Consider the following 14,299-nt stretch of genomic DNA (forward strand, 5'->3'; position numbering starts at 1 on the left):
CTCATTTTCTTCTTCCATTTGTATGGTGTCAAGTGCTCTGGTGTCGAGAGGAATATGTTCATCATTGATATTTCTGCTTTCTTCTACTGTCACTTCTTCAATGTCAATAGTGATGGTGTTGAAAAGACCTTGTTCTTCGTTGATATTTCTTATTTCTATTATTGTCACTTCTGCAACGTTCACACCTCCTGTGTTGATAGGAATATATTCCCCGTTGACATTTTTTATTTGTTCTACTAATATTTTTGCATTGTCAATATTACCTCTTTGGGGTATTTTCATGTTTCAAGATCCATATGATGGTAGAAACTTGTAATGTTCTTGACAAAGAGAAAGAGATGGATACATTGAGCTCATGAGTTACATGAGATAGGGCCCGGTGAGAATGAATGTTTTTTCACCTAGTAGAATTAAGAGTAAGACTAGCCTTACTAAGTAAAAATTTAAATCTTCTTACAGGTCATGAGCTCACATCGAGACCTCCAAAAATATGATCCAATGCCACTAGGATGTAGATGAAGAAATTTTAATAACTTTGAAAAGAAAAAGATAAGTTCGAACGGAAAATATTTTTCTAGAGTTGATATAATGTGATACATGGGAAAGAGGCATCCCAGCCTTTTACCTTTTGGTGGGATTCCACTTTTCGGTTTTCTTGGCTACACAATTCATGTGCAAGACCCGCTAAATTAAACCCACAACGTACGGATAGTGTGTCTTATACCGTGATTTGGATATAGTAATAAAGGAAACAAACATGGCCTAAAGAACATAGGAAATATATATAAGCATTTAAATCATTTATGACAGATTTGTGAAGGATTTACTCAGAGATTATCATCTTATGCATTACAAGTAATAATTTGGTAATGTATTATAATTGTTGTAATCATTTGGGAATTTACTCTTTCAGAAAATCATAATGTTACTCTATTAAGAACATGCACAACCTCAAAACTATAAATTAATTTTCGTATTGAGATTTTCTTTTCAATAATTTGTTATTTTTCCTAAATAGTTACATTGATTATTAGACCCTTTCTAGCATCCAAAAATGTATAATTATATTTGTTCTCATGCATAAATATTAAACAATATTTTTTTCAAAAATATATTAAAATTTTAGAATGAATGCCTTATTATAATCTCAATGCATTTTTCTATGGTCCAAGAGCCACATTTACATTGTGGTAAGGGCCATACAGGTAAGGTATTATCTACCCAATCAAAAAATGATCTTAAATTTATGCCTCAAATTAGAATTTTTAAATGTTAGAAGTCAAATTTGGACCATCAATTTTCTCACAGGGTTCATCTATGTTGAGGTGTTCTAAGGGAATTCAGATATGGTTTAGGTTGTCCAAAATAGGGGGTTAGCAGCTGAAACCCTAAAAGGAAATAGAAAAAAAAAAATAATAATAATAATAACAATAACAATAGAATTAGGATTTAAGCAGACACAAACATGACTGCATAGCCTTGTGGGCGGGTCACATTTCCAGTGTGCCGAGGTGCACTCATGGTCCACGTCCATCACCAATGCCTGTGCATAGCTGGACCAGGTTAAACTAAAGAAGTTCTAAGGGTTCTAAAACTATCTGAAAGTTGTCCTAGGGTGACATGTTGTCATGTTGGTGGTTTCAAAGATATTTTGAGATTTTTCTGGATCAAAATAAGATTATGTCAAGCTAAATGCATTTTGGTCATAGTCTGCAAATGTTAAAGAGAATTTTTTTTTTTTGGTCATAAATTGATCCACATTTCCAAACTCTTCAAACTAAGGAAAAAAAAAAGACTAAGGAGATGAATAGTACAAGGAGCTATTAGTAGAGCCAATCAATCACTTTCTCAATCCAAAAAAAGTCTTGGGTGTGGAATGCCAAGGTGCCGATCAATCCAACAATTTTGGTGTAGGCCAGGACTTCATCAAAATGATCCTTTTCCAACAGTCATAGGCAGTTCTCATGGAACCTTAAATAAGATACAGTGCACACACTTATCATGACCAGAGTCCAATTCTACTGATCATTTTACAAGTGGGATATGGATCCTGACACAACCAAAGCTATGAAACATGCCACTCTAGTTGGCAATGACAAAAGATGTGGCTCTGGACAGAAAAGGCTTTGGTGATATTCTACAATATAGAAGCTCGACAAAATGTAGTCTGGTAGGTATGATGATCTTGCTGTTTATTGGCGTCACTAATCCTTGTAACTCACCATGTACCCAGATTGATAAGCAAAGGGCATGTTGGTGTTGGTGAGAGTAAATCAATTCTGAGGCTTAAGAAACTCCCCAGATGCACTCGAGCCAACTGTAGCAACAAGCTTGTCGTCAAACGCAAGCTAACTTGCTATGGACTTATCATCTCTATTCTGTGATACCTCCCTTGAATAAGATCAGACCGTCGCACATTTCTTAATAAACAACTGTATAAATTTGTCTCAGAAAACTACCGATTTGATTATTCAAATCAAATCGAACATTAAATAACGAACATTTTTGAGTTAATTGTATGCAGCTCATATCTATGCAAGTTTTACACCATCAAACTGACTTGGGCTGAAGCAATCTGCGAGAAAAACAAGACAGCATGTTAACAGCTATAATTGCAGGAATCTGGATCTATAAAGAAAAATATCCGGGAACTAAAATAATAAAATAAAAAAAAAGGAAAGCCCCAAAGCCAAACAAATTTGTTCATGATGTTATCTTCAATTTATGTATTAGGATCAATGCCGATGGACAATCTTTAAATAAATGTCTACCTCGGGATTTAGAAATACATGAACCAGGGTTTGCAAGGAGATATAATTCCCCTCTTTGTTCAAGGACTAGGACTACTTCCGATGCCTCCGTTTCTGTTCAGGTCTCTGCCTCTTCTCATCCTCCCATTCTCTATCATAAATCCTGAACCAAGGTGGTTAAGGCTATACAATTCAAAATTAATTAATTTTGGAATAAATTTTTAAGGAATAAAATTGAACTAGTGAGCAACATTGTCCAAACATAAGGAAAAGAAGAAGAAAAAGAAAAGAAAAGAGCAGAAGTGAAATATATTAATTTAAAAAAAAACATAGGTATTTGAGGATACTGGTCGCCATCCCGGCGGGTGATCTTGCTTGCAGTTTCCTTTCCATGCATCCGTGGCATAGGCTCCTCCAAGTAGCCCGGTCGCTGGATCATGGTTCCTTTTCTGTCTCCTCTGTCCCTTCCATCATATGGTTGCACCATACCGAGAGCAAGAGGAGGTTGTGGTGGGGCAGCCAGTGAATACTCACCACCTTCCCCTGATGAAAGGTGATCTCTTTTGAGTTTCCGCCTCTTGGATGCAGCATTTGCGTCCATCTCCTCCTTCAAAAGATTTATTTTGTCCCTCTCATCCACCTATATCACCAATACCAGAAAAACAAAAAACTAAAAATTAGATAGGCTCTTTAATGTAAAGGTATGAATGTGGAACTTAGAAGAACATGGACACCTAATTTTACCATTTATTGAAATTTTTATCTAACATTGAGAATCACTAACATCTTGAACAGGAAATAAAGTGTCAAAATGTACCTTTGTAGACAAGCCATCACGCTCATCATGTTTTCTCTCTCTAAACTCATCTTCTCTTCTACGTTTTGCATCATCTTGTGCAACTAAGTAATCCTCCTCAGAGCGTCTCCGTTCTTTCTCTTCATGCCTAGGAGAAAGCCTTTGAATGTGTCTGGTATTACTGATTCTTCTATCAGCATCCTCATCTCTCCGGCTAGCATTAACTGATTGGGGAACCATATTGGGTGGAAGAGGTGGTGGTGGAGGCAAGCTTTGCCGGTGAAAACGGTCATCATATTTTTCACCGGATGTCTCATTATAACGAGGCTTACCTCGATCATCTTTATTTCTGTCATCCTTAGTTTTATCAAAACTCACTCTTTCAACCGAGCGTTCTCTCCCATATCTTTCCATTGACCTATCCCTTGACTTTTCGACTAGAATATCTTCCCCAGTTGACTTATCTTGACGTTCCAATCTTTCTCTATGGTCTCTGTCATATCTTCCATTGCCCTTATCTTTTGATCTATGGAGACTTTGATCTTCAATTCCAGTCCTCTCAAGATCAGAATGAGGTAACCGTGGATCCACGGACCTTTCTCGATCAGAGAATCGAGCTTCAACCTCTCCATCTTTAACTTCATTATCTCCTTTCCTTCGTTTGCTTGGTTTCCCATGTTCTTCGGGACTCGTTCTCTTTTGTAGCTTATCAGTAGACTTTGAAGCAGTAAAAGAATCATCAGGGAGGGGTGAATGAGTAGGTCGAGAGGGAAGGGGCCTAAGTTTCTCAGAATCATCAATAGAGGCCCTCAATTCAGAGGACTTAACAGCTCCACTCTCTATATTTGCTACACTACCGTGCATATCCACGGATGTTCTTGCAGATGCGGTTGAGCTTTTAACAGAAGTTGGCATTGTGCTATTATTTGCAATAGCTGTGGATGTATTAGCTCCACCAGCACTTGGCCTACCGTCAGCTGGATGAGCTGAGAGATCTCTTTCATTGGATGAAGAAAAAGAACCACCAATTCTACTGACAGATTTTCCAGATTTATTATCTTCTTTCACAACCTCCTGTTGCTTTGGTTGTTTTGTAAGAGATCCAGCAGCCACCGAGCGCCTTATTGTAGGCCTCAACTGCCAATAGTGAAACAACAGAATTAAAAATAGATTTTTTTAAATAAAAAAAGGAAGTAGCACCACTTTCCCATAGTCTTTTATAACTCCTCATGTACCAAAGCAACATGTCAAATCCATAAAAGATTAAATTTCAATGTTGCGACCCCACAATGAAAGCTTTCAGAAGGAATTAATGCAGTTCTTTAAAGCAAGTAGAAGAGGAGTCACAAGAATTAAAATTAATATAATAGTACCTCTATAATGTCCTTCAGAATTCTTGCTTGAAATGGTCAATCAAGAAGAATACCAAAGTTAACATGCAAATGCTGCTACAGCTAACATTCACTTGTTTTGCTCATTTTAAACTTCTGAGCAGCCCTAGGATTATATTAGAAGGCTTGGCATTCAGAATTGGTGTGTTAGCTAATGTGGATTTGCATCTATATATCAGTGACAGTTGGGTGTGGGAATGTGATGTAACATAAGCGTGTGAATCAATAGGTTATGTTCAATGGAACACTCAAAATCAATTTGAATCAATATATTCAATTGATAAACAAACAATAGCTTGAAAGAAAATATAGCATAAAGCTAAAAAGTAATTAAAAGATAAAAGATAATTGAATTGATTGATTGATTATTATTAATTTTCGGATTTGGAGCTCCTTACATAGATAACTCCATCATAACAATTTAGAATCCTACTAAAATACCAAAAATTAACATTCCTAACATATCTATAACATAATACTAACTTTCTAATCCTATTAGAACTCAAATTGGATACTTCTAAACGCTTTTAATTATGGCCTAAATAACAAAAACGAATTTAATACAAATTGGAAACTAACAAAGAATTGTACTCATAATATAACTATGAAATAAAAATCCTACTAGAACTAGAACTAGAAATAAAACTTAATAGAATTAAAAAACTGCATACAATTGTAGATGTCCTAAATCAGGCCCCCTTTGTTTGAAAAAGACTCGTCCTCGAGTTGTCTTGAAGGCCATTTTTTTTGTTTTTATTGTTTTCCATTCATCTCTCGCTTTAATCCACTTCCAGTGATATCTGTTCTTCAGACTTTGTTTAGAGAATTTAATTGACCATAACATATCATTAAGTAAATCCATCACATAAGCATTATTGCTTATATTCTTTAAGATATGAAGGGGTTCAATTTTCTTCAATTTGATCTTCTTGTAAATTTTGGCAAAAAAACGATATTTACTAAGATAAATCATGACCAAGCTCATTTTTCATACCTCTTGAATCTTTTATCGACACCGATTTTATACTTGTTAGTAGAAGCTTTAAGGCTCTTTTTCAGTTGTTCCTTCAATATGTCATGTTTTTCAAACTCATCTCATAACGGGGTAGATTTGGGAGACTTACATGCGGACACCAAATCGGTATGGTGTTGTATATTTCTCGTAAGAGACAATGAATCTGACATTTTTGAAGGAAGAACACGAGAAAATTCATCAACGAGTGGTTGCACTTGATGAAAAACTTGAGTAAGAAGGTCTCGATTGAAAGGTTGCACTACCATCGGGAACACTTGGCTTGTCTCCTTTAAGTTCTCTTTCTTGTTAGCAGAAACAAAGCATGTTCCACTCTCTTTGGCTGGTTAGATAGTTGAAGGATCAACATGTTATACTGACAATAAGTTGCGGATAATACAACTGAGATGTTCACCTTCTCCGAACTTTTCGAATTGGACTTCCAATTTAATTTTAGTGATGAATTTTCTTTCACCAGCCATGAATGTGGATCATAGGAAAAGCTCTGATACCACTTGACGTAGCGGAAGCGTGTGAATCAATAGATTCGATAGGTTGTATTCAATGGAACACTCTAAATCAACTTAGATCAATAGATTCAACTAATAAACAAACAATAGCTTGAAAGAAAATATAGCATCAAGCTAAAAAGTAATGAAAAGAGAAAAGATAATTGAATTGATTGATTGATTATTATTAATTTTTGAATTTGGAGCTCTTTCTATAGATAACTCCATCATAACAATTTAAACTAAAAATTAACATTCCTAACATATCTATAACATAATAATACTAACTTTCTAATCCTATTAGAACTCAAATTGGACACTTCTAAACACTTTTAATTATAGCCTAAATAATCAAAACGATTTTAATACAAATTAGAAACTAACAAGGAATTGTGCTCCTAACATAACTATGAAATATAAATCCTACTAGAACTAGAAATAGAAATAAAACCTAATAGAATTAGAAAACTACTTAGAGTTGTAATGTCCTACATCAGAAGGATCCAGAGATAGTTGTTTTTCTATGCACTCTTTCTATCAGTCCTGATTATTGGTGGTATGAGATTTTTGTCAAAGGATGTGTGAGGGTGAAAGTTCGTTTGAAGATTGGGGTTTTTGGGAGAACGATAGCACGATGAATCGTCGTATTAGAAAATGTTTTTGCTCACCAAAGTTTTCCCATGTGCAAGAATGAAGGGAAATCAGTGAACCATTTTCTTCAATGCCTATTTGCTCACAAGGATTGGGCTTACTTCTTAGAGCTCTTCAGTAGTGTGTGTTGTTTCCAGACTCGATAAGAGCTTTGGTAAATTCTTGGGCCTTTTTCTCCATGTACAATTTTACATACCACCTCTAGCCCTCTCGACCTCATTCTCGAATCCATATGGTTGTCGATAAGCTCCTTCCAATCTATTTCCTATTAAGAAATGCACTTTTACAAATTTATAATTCCAATACCACCCCCCCCCCCCGCCCGCCCGCCCGCGGCACCTTCCTAATAGGTTTGTAGTCCCAAAGGTCAATTGTGCCTTCCTTCTTTGAGACAAGGATATAAAGGTGCAATTGGAGCAACGACCAAGAAAGTCCTCCTCATACACAAAATATTCCTCAATGATCACTCCCTCCTAAATCTTCCCTCCAATAACGATTCTCTCTACTTCCAATATGTATGTGTTATTGCCTACTCTTTCAATATTAACAAAATGAAGGAAGTTTTATGTATTTTTATACACCTTCCCTTCAACCATCTGACTCTCATTCTTACTTACTGCTTATTTCCTTTAATTTGCACACTACCAAACTTTCAAAGTATTATTTACCAAGTTTTACCATGACGAAAAGATTGACCAGGAACTTGCTTTGGATGGATAGAAACTTTTATCCGGCCAAAACATTGAGACCGGTGAAGGCTTGGGGCTTCAAAAATTCGAGAAAGGCCATCAACAGCTAGGGAGTGTTAGTTGTGGTTGGGATCACAACCAGCCAAATTCCACTTATGGGTCGGGAGTTTGGAAAGGAATCTCCGAAGATCAAAGCAATTTCAATGCTTATATTTCCTATGAGGAAGGCAGAGGTTGAGTTAGCATAGGAAGATATATTGAACATAAAGGTCTCGTAGAAAATCATCTAATCAGTGTCCTATGCCTAGAGCGAAATTAAGGAAGGTATTGTAAAGAATATTGAGGGCTGTAAGGCAATAATTGTTCTTCGGACATAGGCTAAACATCATCGACAGGTACGAAAATATCCTCAAAGAATTCCTCAGTCTTTCTATCAAGATGGATTCAAATGAAGAGGAATTTTTCTTTTTTTTCAGAAGTACAAATTTTGTTGAGAAAAAAAGCAGGAGAAAATGAAGAGGAAGTTAGAGCAACTTTTAAAGGAATTTGAATTCCAAAGAAAAATTTTGTGCTCCTCGGTGGTTTTAGGGAACTTGCCACTAAAACAATTCATCAGAACCAGGAAAAAGTATTAGTGATTGCCTGGACTCGGGGCAGATTTTAAATCACAGTGAAGTTGGAGAAAGGATAACCTATTATCTTCTCTTGAATATTAGTATCTAATTTGTAGACAGGTGCTTTGGCTAAGAATTGTGTAAATAGAACCTTTTATGAATATGGGAACGCCATACTAAAACCTTGTAATTATATGCCAAGCTTCCAACACAACCAGAAACACTTTCCTAACCTGATAAGATAACAAAAGTTAAAAAAAAAACAAAAAAAAGGATTTCGAATAATACTATAAAATATTCATCATAACAAAGACATACCTCAGACTCGGCTGTGCCTTTTGCAGATTCGTCTGAATGCTTTTGAATTTCAGTTGTTCTTGATGTTCCAGATTGTACAGCAGCTGTAGTCATGATTGATTGGGAATCCAACCCATTCGCTAAAGAACCACTTTTTAATTTTGTTTGCCCTAGATCAGTTTTCATTAGCGTGGTGTTTTCTGTTCGCTCTAGCCTCCCATCTACAGGTTTTGGTCGCGATGTCTGCTCCTTTAAAGGATTCCCATAATCTGTAAGTTGGCTTCCGGAGGGGCCAGCCCTTGGCCCAACAGTCTCAATTTGAGAAATATTAAGAGCAGAACCATTTGGCACGGCAATGGCCAAAGATTTTGAAGAAGGTGAAGGTGCAGGCTTTAGATCAACAATGCCCATACCAAATTCTTCTTCAGTAACCCATGAGCTCTGCAACAGTGAAGGGAATTCAAGTAAATTGGCTCACAAGAATAGGAAATCTTTTATATGCAATTTATTAAAAATTATTTTACAACTAATGCTGCATAAAAGCATAATTATTGTTAGTAGTTCAACCAAAGAAAGCTGTTATTAGCACCCCAACTTTCACTTATTATACCCCAAATAAAAATAAGAGAATTAAGTAAAAGAAGGGGTGCCAATAGAAGCTCTTTCGTTTTATTCTATTTTTTCTAAATTTCAACTTTTTAGGTTTAGGATTTTATACGAGCTTAATAATAATTGTAAACAACTACTGAAATTGTTTGAATAAGTGTTAAAATGTTTTGTAATGTTGAGATTATAATCTGAGCCAAACCTTTATAATGTTTGAAGAGTGTGTTTTAATCTATAATTGGGGTGTCATAAACAATTTAAGAAGTTGGGGGTGTAATAAGCAAAAGTTGAGGTGCCAATAGCAGCTCTCTAACCAAATAACAGTTGGTGATTTGCAAAGCTACAAAGCTTTTTATATCAGAAGTGTGCCTTCCAGATGTCTATTGAGAAAAAGAAAGAGGAGAAAGGAAACAAAAGAACAAGAAAGAAATTTTTTACCTTTCGGGCAGCCAAAGCTGCAGCAACACCTGTAGCCAATACCTTCAGATCCTCTCTCTCGTCCCCTTTAATTTTAGCTACCTGGACAAGAAATAAAAAAGGAATGCATATAAACTTGAAGTTCACATGAAGATCATACAAATAAAAACTAACAATGAGAGTTGCCTTACCCGTTTCTCAAGATTAATACCCGTTTTTCGAGTTACTGGAAAAACACTTGAAATTTTTGTCAACATTATAAGAGCATTTCGAATTTCCATGTACTCAGCTGATTCCAAGCATTGAATGAGTAGCCGTGTAATTCTGCCACTCCATTTCCAATGTACCTTTTAGGAAAAAATAAAAAGTAGCAGCAAATAAGTCATGTTGTTGCATGAAAGAAAAATTAGACTCAAATATGTATGTGGGTCGGATCTGATCACAGGTTTGATCCGAATAGGATCTCGGATCTAGGTAGACACGATATTTGGGTTGCCTTGTCACTGAAGAAGAGTCTATGTAGTGATGAGTGCCCGGTTTCTCTCAAAGAAAAAGAAAATCCTATCCCCAAAAAGATATATAAGTATATATCTGAAAAATATGAATAGTCATTAAGTTATTGGCAAAACTTTCTTTTTCTCTTTTTTTTTTTTTTTTTTTGGCGCTAAAAAGACAAGGGACTAGTGGTTAATAGAGGTGAGATGGGTTCAACGGGATTTAAACCTAGGTCATGGGATCGGTGATACATGATTTCATAGATAACTACCAAAAAGAAAAAAAGGCACCGATGCTTATCTTAAAACTTCACACATTATACTCAACTAGTGAAAGATTTTAAATGCAAAGAGAACGAAAGCCGAAGCAGATACCCACGACCAAAACTGATATAACTGAACAAATGATGCATTCATTTGGTGGATACCAAATTCAGAGATTATTTAAATTGAAACAGTGTGATAAACAAGAAAAGAATTAGTTACATTTATGACAACCAAGAACTCACTCTGATAAACTGGCTATATGTGACACGCTGGCTATTTGGATATCTATAGTAGACAGCAAAACCTGGCATGTTTCCACACTCGCGTTCATATATTGATTCATCACTCTGAAAAATAAAGCATGTTAATAAACATCAGAGTAAATACTTGACATTACGCAATAAGCACTAACTACTTAATTAAATGTATTTGTTGAGTATAACATTATCGACATAAATAAAGCATGCAAATCAGACATCAATGGCACATAAGATAACTGAAAATCAGGATAAGATCGGAAAGACCTTCCAATGGTAAGCCATCTTCAACGTCTCAAACAGAAACCTCCCAAGTCTACCAGCTTCATATTCAGTGCAGCAGCAAATCATTGGATGTAAGGTCTTGCATATAAGGACATCAATATGATTAACAGTGTTAAAAAATGGTGTGCCAAGAGAATGTAGAGTGTGCACAAACATGGCACAGTAAACAGCATCAGGCATGCTAAAAATGCAGCGCGGAAAAATACAGCGCTGAAGAAACTCCATATTTATCTTTAAAGTATCTGGGCAGGAACTCAGCCAAGTGTCCTTTTCGCGAGAGAGCCGTCGACGCACCGATTCAACATTGTCTTCATGCTTTTGGAGTTCACCTGTCAAACGATCCAATAATTCTTGGATTCTTTCCTTGTCCTTTTTCCTTTTGGTGATTGCAGAATTTGAGTTATCAGAAAGCTCTTCTAGGGCTTTCAGAGCAGAATGCTGTTTGGAAATCTCTGATTCATAACGACTTCTAGGAACATAAAGATCATAGAGTGTGAGTCCCCAAAATGTAGCATACAGATCAGGAGAGAGGCTATTCCAAGCTTTTGAAGGCAACATTGTCCGAACTGTATCAAGAAGATCCGACCACCTGTAAAGATGATAGAAGCATTGAAAAGCAAAATAGAATAAACATGGTTAGGACACCAGTCACACAAACTATATATATATAGGGGGGTGATATCTATGGTGAGGAGATCATCACCACCAAAAATGAGCCAAATCTGAAACTTCTAAGTCCATCAAAAGTGGTCAACAAATTTTCGGTAAACAATCGATGGTTCACAATTCTAAAACCACTTTTGATGGACTCAGAAATTTCAGATTCGGCTGATTTTTGGTGAGGATGATCTCCTCACCATAGAGATCATCCTCACAAAAAATCAACCCAATCCGAAATTTCTATGCCACATAGGACAAACTATTTGGCAGCGTTTTGTGAACCTAAGATTGTGAGACAAACGCCACCCATATATACATATATATAAGTAAAAAAAAAATGTAAAAACAATCATTTTTCAAAATATGGGTTAGAACTTAAAAGTTTCGGATCGAGCTGATTATTATTATTATTATTTTTTTTTTTTGAGGATGATCTCTATGATGAGAAGATCCTCACAAAAAATCAGCCCAATCTGAACCTTTGAACCCCCTCAAAAGTGAAAAAAACAATATATATTTGATACGTAAGTTGGACTTGAACCCACGACCTCAAAGTAGTTTTGCAACGTGTCAAACCAACTGAGATACGGGTCTAAGCCCATATATATATATAATAAAAAAATTGTGGTCCCCACTCCAACGCAGTTATGAGGGATAAACGCCCTCTCCAGCTGAAGTGGAGTGTCGTCCACTATACCCCCGTTTTATTACCAAAACACGTTCTTCGCATATGCGATTTCGCACATCGCATATGTGGTGGCATATGCTGCAAGAAAAAAAAAATGCAGAAAAATATGCCATTGCACAAATCGCATATGCCATCGCATATGTCATTGCACACAAAAATATGCCATCGCATATTGGCGAATAGCATAATTTGGTGTATGCGACTGTAGCACATGCGATTTTCACTTTGAAAATAGCATATGTGATTGCATTTGACAACACTTGTTAGTATGCAATATAATTGTAACACTTAGAAATGATTTCAAATACAAAACAGTACTATATACAAAGAAAATCATTGAGTTAAGCTGATTTATAAATATTTTTTTGTAGTATTTAGTATTATATAGATGTAGTTTGGGAAAAAATAATATTTAATTATATTTTTGTATTGGATATAAATAGTTATAGTTAGTTATTATATAGACTTTCAACTATTCAAATACAAGAATTAATTGCTGAAATATAAAGTACTAATATTTTATATTGTTATTATTTATTATTATGGATTAAAATTTGAAATTTGATTGTGTGGATTTGAAATTTGTAAATATGCAATGGCTATCCTAGTTTTATTTTTTAATATTATATTACTTATTTAAAAATATCATGCAAGTAAGGCTTACGCTTTATGCCTCAAGGAGTTGTCCAGCCTCATGCCTTAGCTTTTGAAATATATATGATAAATACCTTTATGAAACACAAATTATAAAATATATGCAGATCTCATGGACCAGAGTAACAATGCAAGAAGATGATAGAAAGCAAAATGCAGATCTAAGGGAGTCTTACATGATTGGTTTCTGAGGAGAGCCAAGATCCAGAACCAGTTTAGCAGATGAGACAGAGGATTCGGACTCCTCTATGTTTGACATATGTGTATCTTCAATATCATCACAAGGCCAGCACACATCAGAACCACTCAAACACTTGTAAAGCCTCATTACAGGCCGATATAATAAAAATGCCACCTGACAAAAAAAAATGTTAATCTCAGAAGTATACTGAAAGGTAATATGTACTATTTGAAGGTATAACTGGCATGAACTATTTCTGTACATGACATTGTTAGTGGCGGTATCAGTGTAAGAAAACTACATAACTCCAAACAATTTGTTATTCAATAATAAAATTGAAGGAATCTCGATTAAATCAAGCTCAAGTAAAAAAAATCAAAACCTCTGGGTCAAGGTGGTATTTGTGCACAAGATCATCAAGCGGAGGAATCAGCTGAGCATAAGATGCAGTTGATGTCAAAGCACTGCAAAGGAATTCCACATATTGAAGAAGAGTTCCATGGCATCTATCAAACTGCTCACAAACCATCTTAATATGTGGCGCATCCGAATTTATGACAACCCTGAAGAGCATAGGATAATTATATCACATTTCCAATAATCACACCGCTATAGTACACTATTGAGGTAGTAGGGAATGGTCTTAGGTTTCTCTTACTCAACCCAAAGAACGTGTCAAAAGAAAGAAAGTGAAATTATTTTTACTAGAAATACCTATCCAAAAAAAAATCTACTAGAAATATCATGAAAAAAAAAAAATGCAGAAAAATATGCCATTGCACAAATCGCATATGCCATCGCATATGTCATTGCACACAAAAATATGCCATCGCATATTGGCGAATAGCATAATTTGGTGTATGCGACTGTAGCACATGCGATTTTCACTTTGAAAATAGCATATGTGATTGCATTTGACAACACTTGTTAGTATGCAATATAATTGTAACACTTAGAAATGATTTCAAATACAAAACAGTAATATATACAAAGAAAATCATTGAGTTAAGCTGATTTATAAATAATTTTTTGTAGTATTTAGTATTATATAGATGTAGTTTGGGAAAAAATAATATTTAAT

At 35.3% G+C, this 14,299-nt stretch overlaps 1 protein-coding gene across 3 annotated transcripts in view; it reads right to left on the reverse strand.

The window, feature by feature from the left end:
- Nucleotides 1–1,803: 1,803 nt before the first annotated feature.
- THO2 overlaps nt 1,804–14,299 on the reverse strand; it is a 56,106-nt gene continuing 43,610 nt past the window's right edge. For 2 of the 3 annotated variants that reach the window (XM_086447268.1, XM_086447270.1), the window contains 11 exons: nt 13,601–13,781; nt 13,214–13,392; nt 11,018–11,624; nt 10,736–10,840; nt 9,924–10,079; nt 9,754–9,834; nt 8,731–9,150; nt 3,568–4,683; nt 3,098–3,390; nt 2,772–2,913; nt 1,804–2,575 (listed from right to left, as the gene is read on the reverse strand). In XM_086447268.1, coding sequence (XP_086303394.1) covers nt 2,844–2,913; nt 3,098–3,390; nt 3,568–4,683; nt 8,731–9,150; nt 9,754–9,834; nt 9,924–10,079; nt 10,736–10,840; nt 11,018–11,624; nt 13,214–13,392; nt 13,601–13,781 — 3,208 coding nt within the window. In that variant the 3' untranslated portion in view covers nt 1,804–2,575; nt 2,772–2,843. The remainder of the gene's footprint in view (nt 2,576–2,771; nt 2,914–3,097; nt 3,391–3,567; nt 4,684–8,730; nt 9,151–9,753; nt 9,835–9,923; nt 10,080–10,735; nt 10,841–11,017; nt 11,625–13,213; nt 13,393–13,600; nt 13,782–14,299) is intronic. The other variant, XM_086447269.1, reaches the window with a different exon arrangement.

Source organism: Akebia trifoliata, chromosome 7, assembly GCF_017979445.1.
Source record: "Akebia trifoliata isolate Shusen 1 chromosome 7, ASM1797944v1, whole genome shotgun sequence".
Lineage (NCBI taxonomy): Eukaryota > Viridiplantae > Streptophyta > Magnoliopsida > Ranunculales > Lardizabalaceae > Akebia > Akebia trifoliata.